Here is a 16528-nt window from a genome sequence, read left to right on the forward strand (position 1 = left end):
GGGGAGAGTGGCAGCGTCAAAGCCTGCCTGCCCTTTTTTCTTGGGGGGGGGGGGGGGGGGGGTGAATTATAGGTGAGGAGAGGTAATTATGGTCACGTATTAAAGGAAACCAGAGATCAGTCATACTTACCGTTTTATACATACCTGGGGCTTCCTCCAGCCCCATGAGCATGGATCGCTCCTACGCCGCCATCCTCGGCTGCCTCCAGCTCCGGTATCGGGTCTCAATAGTTCAGTCGCGGCCCAGTCGAGGTCAGTCTTGTGCAAGAAAAGTGCACCCTCTACGTATCTCTCCAGCGGCCGCCGGAGAGATATGTAAAGCGCGCACTTCCTCTTGCGCAGACTGGGCGAACTAACGGGACCCAGTACCGAAGCTGTGGGCAGCGGAGGACAGCGACGTGGGAGTGGTCCAGGCTTATGGGGGTGGAGGAAGCCCCAGGTATGTATAAAACGGTAAGTATGACTGATCTCTGGTATACTTTAAGGACTAGTTCACACTGGCTTCTGTCGACTTCTCGTCTAAATGCTTTTCTGCATGCTTGCATAAAAGCATTTAGCGACTTTCAGTGGAGTGTGGCATTTCCCCCCCTCCCTGGCAGGTGGACATGGAAAACTGATCCTGGGGCAATATTTTGCTTCCAGGATCAGATAAGCACTGGAGCAGACAACGCAAAAATAGGAGCAAATATGTATTGCTTTTGCATAAACCCGACGCAAAACGGTGGTAGCATTTAACAACGAACGCCATGGCTGAAATTTACAGCCCGAGAAACATCTTTGTGAATGGGCGCTAACAAAGTCAGGGTTAGGTGTCAGAAATAATTAATGTTGGTGGGTTGGGGGGACAGGGTTACACATTAAGACTATTGTCACATCACTTTCACTGGCGCACGGAAGGGGTTGTTCCGGGTGTCTGGAACCACCCCCTTGCACCTAGACCGGAAGTGCCTCCGGAATCTGAGCAGCGGCAGCCACTGAATGTAATAGTGCAGCTGCCGCTTGCTCATGTGTGTGCGCAGTAGGGGGGCCCGGGGCCCGCTAGCCGTGTGGGGGGTGAGCGCTGTCACCCTCCCTATTGAGGGACCCCCCAGCCAGATATGCTGCTTCTTCCCCGCAGCCCCGCAGTCTCCCGGAGGCAGATCAGGGCTACGGCAAGATGGCTGCCGAAGCCCTGCTCTGGAGACTGTGTCTCCAGTACAGGGCTTCGGGAGCCATCTTGCCGTAGCCCTGCACTCTGCCTGTCAGCGCGGGAGATGTGCTGCAGGAGGACTCGGGGAGCTGCGAGCCAGATGCCGGGAGAGGAGAAGACTTCTGTCAGGTAAGTGATTTGTTTTTTTTTCACAGGTGCATTTTTTTTCTAGTTTCTGCTGCCCACATTGTGATTTTCAGGTGTCTGCTGCCTACATTACGATTTTCAGGTGTCTGCTGCCCACATTACGATTTTCTGGTGTCTGCTGCCTACATTACGATTTTCAGGTGTCTGCTGCCTACATTACGATTTTCAGGTGTCTGCTGCCCACATTACGATTTTCTGGTGTCTGCTGCCCACATTACGATTTTCAGGTGTCTGCTGCCCACATTATGATTTTCTGGTCACTGCTGCCCACATTACGATTTTCAGGTGTCTGCTGCCCACATTACGATTTTCTGGTGTCTGCTGCCTACATTACGATTTTCAGGTGTCTGCTGCCTACATTACGATTTTCAGGTGTCTGCTGCCCACATTACGATTTTCTGGTGTCTGCTGCCCACATTACGATTTTCAGGTGTCTGCTGCCCACATTACGATTTTCTGGTCACTGCTGCCCACATTGCGATTTTCAGGTGTCTGCTGCCCATATTACGACTTTCAGGTGTCTGCTGCCCATATTACGATTTTCTGGTCACTGCTGCCCACATTGCGATTTTCAGGTGTCTGCTGCCCACATTGCGATTTTCAGGTGTCTGCTGCCCACATTACGATTTTCTGGTCTCTGCTGCCCACATTGCGATTTTCAGGTGTCTGCTGCCCACATTACGATTTTCAGGTGTCTGCTGCCCACATTACGATTTTCTGGTCACTGCTGCCCACATTGCGATTTTTAGTTGTCTGCTGCCCACATTATGATTTTCAGGTGTCTGCTGCCCACATTGCGATTTTCAGGTGTCTGCTGCCCACATTACGATTTTCAGGTGTCTGCTGCCCACATTACGATTTTCATGTGACTGCTGCCCACATTACGATTTTCTGGTCACTGCTGCCCACATTGCAATTTTCAGGTGTCTGCTGCCCACATTACGATTTTCATGTGACTGCTGCCCACATTACGATTTTCTGGTCACTGCTGCCCACATTACGATTTTCTGGTCACTGCTGCCCACATTGCGATTTTCAGGTGTCTGCTGCCCACATTACGATTTTCAGGTGACTGCTGCCAACATTGCGATTTTCAGGTGTCTGCTGCCCACATTGCGATTTTCAGGTGTCTGCTGCCCACATTACGATTTTCTGGTCACTGCTGCCCACATTGCGATTTTCTGATGACTGCTGCCCACATTGCGATTTTCAGGTGTCTGCTGCCCACATTGCGATTTTCAGGTGTCTGCTGCCCACATTACGATTTTCTGGTCACTGCTGCCCACACATTGCGATTTTCTGGTGCCTGCTGCCCACATTGTGATTTTCTGGGGACTGCTGCCCACTTTACGATTATTTTCTGATGACTGCTGGCTGCTGCCCACATTACGATTATTTTCTGATGGCTGCTGCCCACATTACGATTATATATATACACTGGCTGTATGCAGGGGGAACTGGCTATATACACTGGCTATATGCAGGGGGATCTGGCTATATACACTGGCTATATGCAGGGGGAGGCATCTGGCTGCATACAGTGGGTATATGGGTATATACAGGGGGGGGGGATCTCTGGCTATATATACAGGGGATCTGACTATATACACTGGCCATATATACAAGGGGGATCTGGCGAAATACAAGGGGGAATGTACTGAACGGGGAGTTATCTGGCTATATACTATAAATGGGGATCATATGGTTACTTATCCTAACTGGGGGGGGCCTCATCTGGCTACCTGTGTGATAAATGGGGGTCATCTGGTCACCTATACTAAAGAGGGGTGGGGTAATTTCGTTATCCATAATAAAGGGGGGTTATCTGGCTACTTAATCACTGCCACATTATATATATTTTGGCGAAACGCTACTGCATCATGTGTATTTTGTAGGGAAACACTGCGCATTGTGTGTATTTTGTGGAGAAATGCTGTGCATCATGTGGATTTTGTGGGCAAACGCATGCGCGGTAGTGTGCGGCTTGCCAAAAGAGACCTATCAGGAACCCCCCCCCCCCTTGAAAATCCTGGATTTGCCCCTGACTTTAACGTTTCCTTATTTTACACTATACTGTGGGGTGCAGGGATGATGCATAGCTTTACCCATGATATCCCTCTGCTCACCCCGCACAGACAGTCTTCCAGTTGCGACATCTGACACCAGAGTGCATGAGATAAGAAACTCCAGTCAGCAGCCTCCCTGGAGAAGTCATGTGTACTCTTCACTGATCTCTGCCCCAGACATGACAGCGCTATCCTAGAAGCACCCAGCCGAGATCAGAGAAGAGAAGCCATCAGCTCCAACAGCAGTTAGAAGGAAGTAATAACTTGCTGTGATACTTACACATGGGAGTCCGACTGCAGGCAGCCCTCTCTCCTCTGTCTCCCTCCAGTCTCAGCTTTGCCTGCATCTTTCTTCTCCCGGGACCACCACGTGCTGTGGGGGGCGGGCAGTAAATGTGACAAGTCAGCCGTGATTAGAGGAAGCAGAACCGAGCATTCTGCTTTGCCTCTGCGTCTATCACTGTGCGCCCTGTGTGGCTGCGTCAAAGCAAAGGCAAGTGACTGCGTGCTGACCCATATAAACAGGCAGCCGCCGGGCCCCTTAGTCCCCCGGGCCCTACTGCGCTCGCAGGGGCTGCAGGGGCGGTAGATACGCCACTGCCCTCGAGTGTCCTTGCTGTATTTCTGCATTGGCGCCCCACATGACTACCGGCATATAGCATGTGGGGCACATGTGTGATGTCATTTGGACTGGGGCTGCCATGAAAACAGGCCTCTATTTTGTGTTTTCCTTCCAGACCAAAAGGTCCCAGTCCTCCCCTAACAAGAAGTTAGACTGCGGCACAATACAAGAGGTCATCCAACTGCTGTGTGGCTCTGACAAATATCCTGACAGTAGGAAAGAAATAACGCAGATGCGCGTGCATCTCCTGCTGGCTCTGCTCCGCCTTCAGTCTCGCAGCGGTGATCGCTGCTCGGAGACTGTTAGATGGCGAAACCTCTATCTGTAAACATAGTACAGGGCTGCGATCTGCAGCAGCGGCTGTCCCCCTGGGTGACAAGACAGCGATCCGCTGTCATAGGCTGAAGCCTATAGCTACAGCCGATCGCTATGATTGGCTGGCTCTGGGACTGAGGGAGGGGGGAGTAAAAAAAAAAAATAGCAACATTTAAAAAAAACATTTGTAAAAAAAAAATGTGTGAAAAAAAACATCTGGGGGGCAATCAGACCCCAACAACAGAGAGCTCTGTTGGTGGGGAGAAAAGGGGGGGGGGAATCACCTGTGTGCTGTGTTGTGCGGCCCTGCAGCTTGGCCTATTTTACAAAAAAATGGCCTGGTCTTTGGGGGGGGGGGGGGGGGTTAAAGCCTGGGGTCTTGAAGTGGTTAAACCTAGATTTCAATGATAATTTATTAGTATTCATATGTGAATTTGTGATTGCAATTTTTCCATGTTTAAAATTCAAACAGCGGGTCTGCTTAATTTTCTGTGTGTTGTGCGATGTGTTTCGATGCAAGTCAATGAGCATGCAGAAAAATACATTTTTCAAGTCACCTTTTTTTTTTAGATCATGAAATGCGCACAATTGTTTGTTTAAAAAAAGAATACAAATAACAGCATGGAGATTTGCCTCGCAGGTTAACCACAAAGACACCCAGTTTATCCCCATGACTACCCCTATCACAGCTTTAGGAGCAGCTATACCTGATCTCAACATATCCTCATGGGTGTCAGCAGGTATAAGGACAATTGAAGACATAACCAATCCAAAAATAAGACCATTTGAATATCTCAAATGGAAGTACAAACTAACAGATAAGGAGATTTTTAAATACCTACAGATAGCACACTTACTCTCCCAAAATCCCTATAAACCAACCCACGTACCAAAAACAATATGGGAACTACTATACACCTCCAAACACAGGAAAAAAGGAATTTCACTAAGCTACAATTTCCTTAGTGAACCAAATCCCTCTCCTTTAATCAAATATCATAAATTCTGGGAATATGATTTTCAATCCCCTCTGCAAGTATCTAAATTTATGTCAGCTTTCCAAATACTCAAGAAGTATTCTAAATGCCTTTCTCACTCGGAAACTATTAAAAAGATCATTTACAAGTGGTACCTAACCCCTAACATACTATCCAAAATGTCACCCAGTAACTCCCCCTACTGCTGGAGAAACTGCTCACACATCGGTACTCTACACCATATACTGTGGTCTTGCCCGGTAATTAAAAGATTCTGGGACAATATAGATAAGATACTATGTAACATTACAGGCATAAGACACTCAATCTCCCCTGAACTAGCCCTGTTCCACATAGGGATAGAAATCTTCCCTAGACATCTGCAGTTAGTCACTACGCATGTTCTCTGCGCAGCTAGACAATTACTAATTTCTCACTGGAAACAATCTCTGACTCCATCAACTTCCCAAGTCATAAACATAGTTGATCATAATCTGAAGATGGAAAAACTCCTCAGATTAAGAAACAATCAAAATGTGTGGACAGATAAATGGGAATTTGACTGGACGTCTATGATAAACTGATACACTCCTCACTGAACTTAAAATAACCTAGAACTAACGACCCCAATACAAACATCTAACAAGGGAATATTAACTTGCTCCCATCCCCTCCCCATACCCAGCCCCTCTTCCCTCTGGTTGTCCACCCCAATAAGTCACTAGTCCAAGTCGTGGCTATAGTGGACAAGGACCTCTGTGACTACACTCTGGTTTGATATCCCTCTAATACCCATTACCTAGGATATCCAGTAAAATAATACACTCAGACACTCTTATACGCAGATATATTTATGCTTCTCTCACAGCATAAAGTAATTCCTGAAGGAATATATCTCCATAGGTTAACTGTCAGCATACAGTAAGATGCAAACTTCTTCGAAATTTCGTTTGACTGTGTCAAGAATTAGGAGATTATCTCTCTCCTAAACAAACCCCTGCTACTGTTAGCAGAACCCCAAACACCCTTAAGCCTACAACAACAAGCTTATAATATCAATGTTATGACAACATGTGTTAATTGTTAAATGTTAAAGTGTTCGACTCAATTCTCTCTTTTAGTGTTACAAAGTGACTCATGCATAATCTTTGTAAAATGGTAAAACTTTTCAATAAAAATGTATTGAAACAAAAAAAAAAAAAAAAAGAAAAAAAAAAAAAGAATACAAAACAGCAAATGCAGAATCGTGCATGTGGAAATCGCATGCATAAAACACAAGGAGTGCGGACAGCCCCTTCAAATCAAAGGAGGATTCCAGGAATGGATAAATTCTATAGATGCAACTGTTCTTTACAGTGTATTTATCCACCACAACAAATCCTGATGGTTTTGGTTCTCCCAAATGTAACCGAGTAGAGCAGTGATCTTTTATCTAAAGCTGGCCACTAACGGTCCAATTTCTAGCGAAAAATCGTTCGAGCGATCAGAAATTCTGATCGGATTGGTTGTAAATAATCTCCATTGGTGGACACAATCGATTATGAACGAGTGAAAAAAATGTCGCCCGAATGAATTTTCGTCGAACGAAAATTTGGATTTTCTTGGTGGTCGTGATAGATACTGTAGGAAGCAATGATTGGTTAGTTGATGGTGCAGTGAACGATTTTTCGCTAGAAATTGGACCGTTAGTGGCCAGCTAAAGGTAACCTGCATTCACTGAAAATATGGTGTGAGTGGAAGGCTGCATGAATTGTGTCTCAGTATAGGTCATTGTGAATGGAAACACTAACAATGTATGTAGGAATTATACATGACCATCGCTGTACATCTCACCTAAGTAGTATTTTGTTCAAAAATACATAATCTTTACAGGCCATAATGTACTCTGCCATGTCGCTGCTGTCCCAGTGTCCAGTGATACAGAGATGCTTAAACATCTGAGAATGTATTTTCCCAGGTAAATAACTACATGATTGCCGATTTTATTTAGTGCACATCCACACACATTTTTACTTACAAAAGATACCGTATATTGTGAGAGACTAATGGAAAGAGCACAACAGTGCTGTACTCTGTTCTCTAGCATGTAATAACATGTCATCATGTAGTTAGCTGCCAGCCATTAGCCTATTATAGATGTCTAACTAGTTATATTTAAACCCACACAGAAAAAAAGTATTCTGTAGCTGAACACAATTTGTTTCTTTGTTTTCTTTAGTTTTCTCCTTCTTATGGTACCATTTTATTTTGTACATAACTCACGTAGCAGTGTACTTAAGTGCCCTCTCAAAATGTAACAGAAGAGGTCATCCCATTTAGTATATAATGATTATAGTTAAAAGCACTTTCCACTTATAACATGGCTCCTCCAAGGAATATTTCTATACTGTACTTAGTAAACAAGCCATGCTGTTACTAAACTGGAGTCACTTAGCCTTGGTGTGGTTGCTACAGATTTTTTTCCCCCCTTTTCTAATGTGACAGCCTTGAAATTATAATATCCTTATGCAAATAAAGGACTCTATTTACAGATGTGAATGGCATAAAAATTCAAACAAATACTTTTATTATTAAAATCTACCCCCCAAAAAACAAAAACAAAAGAGCACTGGGCTACTTAAGTGCTGACTAATTCATCACTACCCATAATTATCATCTCCCACTCCCACTAAAGCGTGTAGCATTATTAGAAAGTGCTGCATGCTGTGCTTTATACACGTTATTAACTGCGGTGGACTGTTTACACATGCTCAGTAATGACCTGGAAGCATACTTTTCATTGCCTGTATGCCTACTGTATGCGACGATAACGGCATAGAGTTGCATTTTGACATTTTTGGGACGTTGCGTTGTTAGTTTGCGTTGCGACTTTAACGTCGCATCAAATTGCAACTTCCCAGTGGGAAAGTAGCCTTAATGGAAACGAAACATCCTCAGATACAGTATATCCCTCACTACATGATCATTTTAGGTAAACCTTTAGAGAGAGGACTATGGAGGCTGCCATCTTTATGCCTCTTCTTAAAACAATGCCAGTTGGTGATCCTTTGGCTTCAGTAGACTGAGAATCTCAGGCACACCCCAGAAATAAGTGTACATCAACTGACATCAGAGGGAATCTGAACATAGTGTCTGCATGCTTGTTTTGGTGAATTTTTATGGCAGATTCAGCATGCTAGTCAGGCAAGTCGCTTTTTTTTTAAATGTAAATGACAAATTGCTGCTTTCATATCCTTCTCACTATGGGTTTCCATTTCAGTACTGATGGTAAAAGCAATGGTAAGATTTCCCATACAGCCAACACAAGGCCTGATACATACATACATAATTTATATTGCACTGTAATCATACCTCCCAACTTTTTGAGATGAGAAAGAGGGACACTTAAGCCACATCCTGCCACACCCCTGAGCACGCCCCCATCACACCCCTAGTCACGCATACCATAAAGATTTCATAGGAAAAATATGTTGTTTTATAATTCAAACCACACTTGTCCTTTCTATCCTGGTACATTTTCCTTCATATTAACATTTTAAAATTAGTAATATATCAATTTAAAGTGAACCTCCAGACTAAAAATTGACTCAGCAGCACTGAAAAGGCCTGTTGTTTCTTTAACAGTTTCACAGCATCAGAACTTTGTTTCGCTTATACAAGCCTCATGTTTAGCTGCACAGAAGAAAACTGCCCGGGCATTTTTCCCCTGATGCTGTGCAAAGCATGATGGGATTTCTGATGTTGTTGATCTCGTTCTGCTGTTTTGGTGCAAATTTTTTTTTTTTACATTTTAAATTTGACTTTTGAAGCCTAGCTTGTGCAGCTGGGAGGGGTTATCAGGACACAGGACAGTTGTAACTGTGTCTCATGCTCCCTCTCACCTCCTTTCAACCAAAAAGATGGCTGCTCCCATGACAAAGATGGCAGCCCCCATGAATCACAAACATTTGCCTGTTCTTTTAAAACAGGGTGGGTAGGAGATTATATTACCTATCTATTCTAATTAACATAACTTATGTAACTTAATGACAGTATGTTTGCTTAGGCTGAAGTTCCTCTTTAAAGGATAGGAATAAAGTTTAGAGTCAATCAAACACATTTTTTAGTAGAGAAATATATATATATTTACATAGAAAGAGAGACAAAGTCCTGAAAGAGGGACAAATGAGGACAAAAAAGGGACAGGGCTCCCAAAAAGGGACTGTCCCTCCAAAAGAGGGACAGTTGGGAGCTATGCGTGTAATAAATACATTTGACATTTGACCATTGTTACATCAGGCTTGCTAGGTCTTTGGCTGCTAAATCACACATAATGTACTCTATATATTTTGTACTAATATGTCTTTTACCTACAATTATTTTAAGCTGCCAAAAAACTCTCTTTTCCTTAACCATAAATCAGCTATCCATCAGGAAATATCAGTATTCTGATTGCCTGTTCAGAGCCTGCGCAATTTACCTTCATCATCTTGGAAGATGCGAAGCACAAACCGCAGATCCAAGCCATTTTCCTGAATAATGGCCATGCAGCCTGCTACCATCTAAATGGGAGGCTTTGGTAAGTGGATATTGAAATGGTATATTAAACAAACCCATATACACAATTTAAAGCAAGGCTCTGCAGGAAGGCTTATGGCCTTGTACAACGCAAGACTGACTAGCAAATCACTCCTAGGCTGGGAGCACGCTAGGCTGTGCAGGAAACCGTGAGCTTTCTGCATTGTGCCTGTCTACATGTTTGGTGTGTTTTTGTATGTGTTTGGGTTTGCTGTTGTGTTTGCATTTCTTATGCGTTTTTGGTGCATTTGCGTTTTGTTCAATATTTTCAAAATACAGCAGTAAAATGCACATCCTCTGCGTCTCCATTGAAATACATTCTTTGCATTTTACATGCGTTTTAGAGAAATATATAGCAAGTTGTGCGTTTTGAAAAATGCACATTGTAAAATGCAGAGTTTTTTTTATGCGGCTCATAGACGTTCAGTTAGGGCAAAAACACGTGTTTTCCGCAATGCTACAGATTCCGCCTAGTGTGCTCCTAGCTCAAGGTTACATTTATGTTTCAGTAATATGCATAACAAAGAAAGTCGTAATCGGTATCCTGGAGATTGATTCTGATTAAAGTTTTTTGAAGAGTTTTTTTTTTACAGGAGACTTTGCACCTTTTTTCTTTAGTACTTTTTACTTGTTACTTAGGAGTAGGATTCTCATTGTACCCCATGTTTGTTTCTTACTTTGTACAGCGCCACGGAATATGTTGGCGCTTTATAAATCAATAATAATAATAATAATTGATCAGACTAGTGCACCAACCTGTGTGCCGACATGTAAGTCAGCGAAACTGAGCCGCGGTGGGGGACCGGATGATCCTTGAGGACTGGCGTGGGTACAGGACTTCTGCAGGGGCGGGTAGAGGCCCCAAGTAAGTGAAACTTTTTTTTAACAGCTTAAATCGGACCTGAACTCAGAACTTCCTCTCTGCTCGAAAAAAACACACAACAGCATAATAACTTTTGCAGAAATATATTTCTTTGTTACAGTTGATACAAATCCTAAAATAAATCTCCAGTGTTTCTACTTCCTGCTTTCATGGAGGCAGACATATTGTTATTAACATTGTGTTATTTCAAATGAGCTTATCTGCCATGGCAGTCAGGTGACACTGGAAAGAGATCAAATTACAACTTGCGATTTGACACAGATGAGGGGGATTTAGACAAGCTAAACTCCCTAAATACATACAGGGTGCATTTATCTATGTTTTCCTTCTGTCCTTTGCAAGAGTTCAGGTACACTTTATAAAAGATTAATAAATACATGTGCACATAATAAGGTCATAAGGCCACCATAATTATACCAATACAGTTCAATTTATTAATACCTATTAGACACGGTCCCCTCAATACAAAACCCTCAATACAACCCTCAATATAACATATCCCCTAATCATTAAAACCAAGGAACAATGCAGTGCAATTTAGCCATAACACATAGAGCAATTTTCTGCAGATATCCAGATAGTCTATCTCTGGCCAGAGAGTTCAATAAACATACCATCCATCCGCCCGCGCATGTATCCAACATCCACACTGCCACACTGTCTCTAAGTCCTGGGGGCCCCCACTGATCACCTATTAGGCAGGACTACCTTTGGCATCCAATCAAGGACAATTCTCCGTATGTACAAAACAAGATCCGACTTAGGATGCAAATTCCGGATAACTTGTATATTTCCAGCCTTAAGGATACAAGGTACCACTGTGGATGGGTCTCACCCGTAAGGACAGTCCCCGTTTTTGTTAGAATGGCTCCACACTCACTTTAAATGCTGTTATAACCATGGTCTCACCAAGCGTGTTGCGGATTCCGTCACCTTACGTATTGACATATTGCCCGCCGCGTGTGCTTCCGTATCCACGCCAACCACGCTGTGAGATTTTCACACTTTATAAAAGATCTGCTTTAATTCTTGCTGTGTGCTGGCATGAAGAATGCAATGTGCACCCACCATGCAAATACAATCAGGCAACAGATACTCGGAATCTGAAGGTCTGTTTCATAACTGCATTTGCATGGTGGGGGGGGCACATGCTTCATGACAGCACACAGCAAGGAATTAATGTCTAATGCACACTGGCTCACTCTGAGGCTCTTCCTGCCTGGTCGGCACAATTCCAGCACACAGCAGGCCAGGATTTAACATATTTATCTATAAAAACTCGCCGCGCATGACGTCAATCGTGACATCATGCGCAGAGCGCTCCCGGCAGGGTGGGCACACAATGTAGGATGCTCCGTGAGCATCCTTGTCCCCACAAGTCATCACAGCCGCCGCAAGTAATGATTGCCACTCACCTTAAAGCCCCGAGGCTCTTCCTGGTTGGCTCCACCTTCTCCACGTCACACTCATGCCTTTCAGGCATGGGGCCTGGGGCAATTGCCCCACTTGCCACCCCCAAAGGCCACCTCTGCCTGGCTTCCTCCGGTGCATCACCGTGAATGCCTGTACCATGTGACACTGTGGCGCTGCGGTGCTGGCAGACACTGGAGGAGGCCAGGATTTGCACCAGCATGTCACAGGTGAGCTTTCAACACTGCACATGGGCACAGGGAGACGACGACACACATATACACTAGGGGCAGCAGCATGATTACTGTGCTTCTCCCCTTATTTGATCCTGTCATTGATTGCCTTAAAATATTTACTTACTAGCGTCAGCCTGGGTACCTGGCCAGATATGACCTGTTGCTATCCGTCAATTGCTAATTAGTCTGTCTGAGTCTGTTTCCCAGGAACAGATACTCTCCTGCCCGTTTCCTGTTACTGACCTCACACTTTCTCTTCCCACATCGATTTCTTTGACCAGACTTCATCAAGTATGCTACTCCTGTATGTACATATTACTCAGCAACCTACTGAGATCCATTAATGAATATCAATAATCTCACTGAGTCATAACATTCTGAGAGATTAAATGTAGCTCCTATGTGAATTATTGAGACACTTTTGTACTATCCAATGGGGAAATTGGAATTTTGCAAAAGCCCTAGCAATTCTCTCTGGGGAGTACTTCCTATATAGGTATCGTCATCAACATAACCTTTTTTGTTTTCCTTTTTATGATCCGGGATTTTTGAATGCATAGGAATTGTTTTGTGAATCACAAAAAATAAGTGAAAAGACATAAAGAAAGTATGAGTCATTAACTTGGAATGGAAAGCCGTTTTTGAAGTGAGACTGCCGTGCTTTCCATGTCGTCAGATTTGTCCCAGAGGCACTAAGTGCCAATTGCACTTAATCGAATTCCACATGGCACTAGAAGAATAAATCTAACCTGACATCCACTATTCCTAAATGTTCATTCACAATGTAAAGGGAATACAAATTAGACATTTAAAACTCTATATGTAAGTGCTGTGTTTTCACCGAACAAAAGAGGCCTTGCTAGAAAACATGCAGAAGTGTCTTTGATGTGCTTTCATTATGTTGATCAGAGATTTAAAAAAAAACAACCCATTAACAATAAGACATTATTATATTTTCTACTGAAGGCATGGAGATGTAGTACAATTAAGATCTATGTATTTTTTATGACTCTGCTTATATTATTGTGTCTACAGTTACTGAAAAAGAAGAATGATCTGTAATTGCTTATTTATATGGAATTAGCAGCTTTCAGAGTTCACCAAAACGAGTGAAGTTCTATTTAGACATGAGGCCACATTGGTCTAAAACAGGTAGGGATGCTCATTCGCATTATTTCCGCATTTCCGCAATTGCATTTCCGCATCGAAATTCGGAAATCGGTAATGCAAGTGTGGTAGGCGGATTTTCGCGGAAATTTCTGCCAACTTTAACATCAATTTCCTCAAAAACAACAAGGTCTTTTTGAAAGATTTTCCTCTTGTTCCAACTTTTCTGCCTAACATAACCTAAAAAATTTGCGTTTCTAGCACCTATGGAGGCTTTGCTATTAACCTCTAAAGTCGGCGTCATACCACATAGCAGTTCCAATGCGGATTTCCGTGGGAATTTCTGCCGACTTTAACATCGATTTTCTCAAAAACTACAAAGTCTTTTTGAAATATTTTTTTTCCTCTTGTTCCCACTTTTCTTCTTAACATAACCCTGAAAATTTGGTGTTCCTGGAACCTACGGGGGGCTTTGCTATTAACCGCCAAAATAGGCCGCTGTTGACCGTAATGCAGAAAATTGCATTACCGATGTGCGGTATGATGCCAAATTTAGAGGTTAATAGCAAATCTCCCATAGGTGCTAGAAACACCACATTTTCAGTGAATGTTAACCTTCCTGGCGGCAAGCCCGAGCTGAGCTCGGGCTATGCCGCCGGAAGGCACCGCTCAGGCCCCGCTGGGCCGATTTGCATAATTTTTTTTGCTACACGTGTGCAATTCGATCGCCGCCGCTACCCGCCGATCCGCCACTATCCGTCGCGCCGCAGCCGCCCCCCACCTCCCCCAGACCCCGTGCGCTGCCTGGCCAATCAGTGCCAGGCAGCGCTGTGGGGTGGATCGGAGTCCCCTTTGACGTCACAACGTCGATGACGTCATCCCGCCCGTCGCCATGGCAACGGGGGAAGCCCTCCTGATCTCCGATCGCCGCTATCATGTAGCGAGCCCTTGTCTTGCTACATGCAAAAAATTTTTTTTTAAAACGGCTTTGCTGCCCCCTGGCGGATTTTAATAAACCGCCAGGAGGGTTAAGCAGACAAGTGGGAACAAGAGAAAAAAAAAATTCATAAAGACCTTGTAGTTTTTGAGAAAATCAATGTTAAAGTCGGCAGAAATTACCACAAAAATCCGCATAGGAATGCGGAAATCGTTAGCGGAAAGCGGAATTGGTAGCGGTAGCTGTAATCGGCAATGGCGGAAATCGTGTTTTTCCGTGGAAACGGAAATTGGCATTTCCGACCATCCCTAAGCAGGGGTCAGGAAACTTTTTGGCTGAGAGAGCCATAAACGCCACATATTTTAAAATGCATTTCCGTGAGAACCATACAATATGTTTTTAAACTGGGACAGTGCGCATGCGCAGCAGAGGGCTCATATCCCTGTTGCAATGGTGATGTGTATACAGTTGATCCACCAGGCAGCGGAAGGGTCAGACACGTCTTCAGCTTCTCTTGGATTTTAGCAACATCAGCAATTTCTCTGTGAGCTAGACAGGAGAAATACCAACTAACAGCTTGTACAATTATCTAGCTGACTTGGGGGTTGATTCACTTTGTAGGACGAGATCCCCACACTTTGGCTCAATAAGCTGCCTGTCAAGTGATCTCGTCCTACAAAGTCACTGGACCTGACAGGGTCCAGAGTGGGACAATTGGAGCAGCCGTTAGTTTTGGGGTAGTGTGAGTAAGTTAGTAGTGCACACTACAGCAGTAGTGTGCCTACTTTGAAAATTTTACTTGTGCTGTCACACTAAGCTGCGCTGCTTGAGCAGTGTAGCTTTGTGAATCAACCCCTAACTGTGAGCCAGATGTAGCCATCAAAAGAGCCACATCTGGCTCCTGAGCCATAGGTTCCCTACCCCTGGTCTAAAGTCTGGTACACACTCACATTCAATTTTAATTGGCCAATATTACCACTTCCATGTGATATGAGAGCTTACGTATGCTGTTAATAGCATTCAAAATCTATTGACCATCATGTTACATGGAGGTGGTAAACTTGGCTGATCATTGGCCAATCAAAACTGTGTATGAGGCTAATATACTACCTAGATTAGTTGGGCAATAATCTCACATGTGTCAGCCTTCAGCAGAGAGCAGTAACACTGTGGACTCAGGCTTAGTCAGCTTAGAAGACTTTCTCACATTTGTGAATGAGATAAGGTGATGATGGCACGGGACTTTGAGAGATCAGAAGAGTAGCTGAGAGGATAACCTGAGATGTACATGGGTGAGCCTATGCTGACGCACACCACCAACCAGAGTTGCCGCTAACCTGTGGTCCTTTCAGGTACCCTCTGGAATCGCCCTGGCTGGGATGATCTAGCTTACGGGAGCTGGAATGCGAATGTATTGATCTCCGCCCGGTCCATGCAACCTTAGAACTGTGAGTTTAGCGTTCTGACATGTGCTACCAGATGCGGATGATGGACACTGCAAGGGATTGTAAGCGGGCTTTAGGTGACTGAAGCAGGCATTTACTGGCTGTACCGAATTGGTCCTTGAGGAGTTTGAGGTGAACTGACTGCTATTTGCTGCTAAGCGCTTGCAGCCGACCCCCCCCCCCCCCCCCCCCCATCCATCAAATTGTCCATATCCAGTGGGACTTACAATCTCCAACCTCTAATTAAGGTTCCGTGAGTATATGCAAACCTGCCTATCTTATTGCCTGAATTAATCCACAATTCTTGTGGAACTGCTGGAGCACTGTGGTGCTGTGCAGGAGGCTTCAGATGGACTTTGGCTATAAAACTAAATACCAATGCTTATTGGAATAATTATGGAGGTGTTGTAATATCTTGTGGTTACATAAGAAGGTTTTTGACTTTTTATGGGCCCAATGCTTGACTGTGTGCAGCTGCAGGTGCTTTGTGATTGGTCATGGTGATTGTGCGGTTTAGTTTGTGTGAGCAACAGCGCTGTTGATTTTTAGAGATGTGTCCTGGTACATTTTTATGCTTTGTAGTCACAGAGTAAATTAATAAATTGTTCCCCCTTTTTTCACTACGGACCTGAGTCAC

The 16528-nt window shown here is 44.1% G+C and overlaps 1 protein-coding gene across 5 annotated transcripts in view; it reads left to right on the forward strand.

The window, feature by feature from the left end:
* The window catches only part of ERICH6B (glutamate rich 6B), a 241941-nt gene that overhangs the window by 185922 nt on the left and 39491 nt on the right, over positions 1-16528 (forward strand). For 4 of the 5 annotated variants that reach the window (XM_068267754.1, XM_068267755.1, XM_068267756.1 and 1 more), the window contains exon 13: positions 9719-9874. The exons of the other annotated variant lie outside the window; for it this stretch is intronic. In XM_068267754.1, the coding sequence (XP_068123855.1) occupies positions 9719-9874 (156 nt within the window). The remainder of the gene's footprint in view (positions 1-9718; positions 9875-16528) is intronic. 5 annotated transcript variants of the gene reach the window in all.

Source organism: Hyperolius riggenbachi, chromosome 2, assembly GCF_040937935.1.
Source record: "Hyperolius riggenbachi isolate aHypRig1 chromosome 2, aHypRig1.pri, whole genome shotgun sequence".
Lineage (NCBI taxonomy): Eukaryota > Metazoa > Chordata > Amphibia > Anura > Hyperoliidae > Hyperolius > Hyperolius riggenbachi.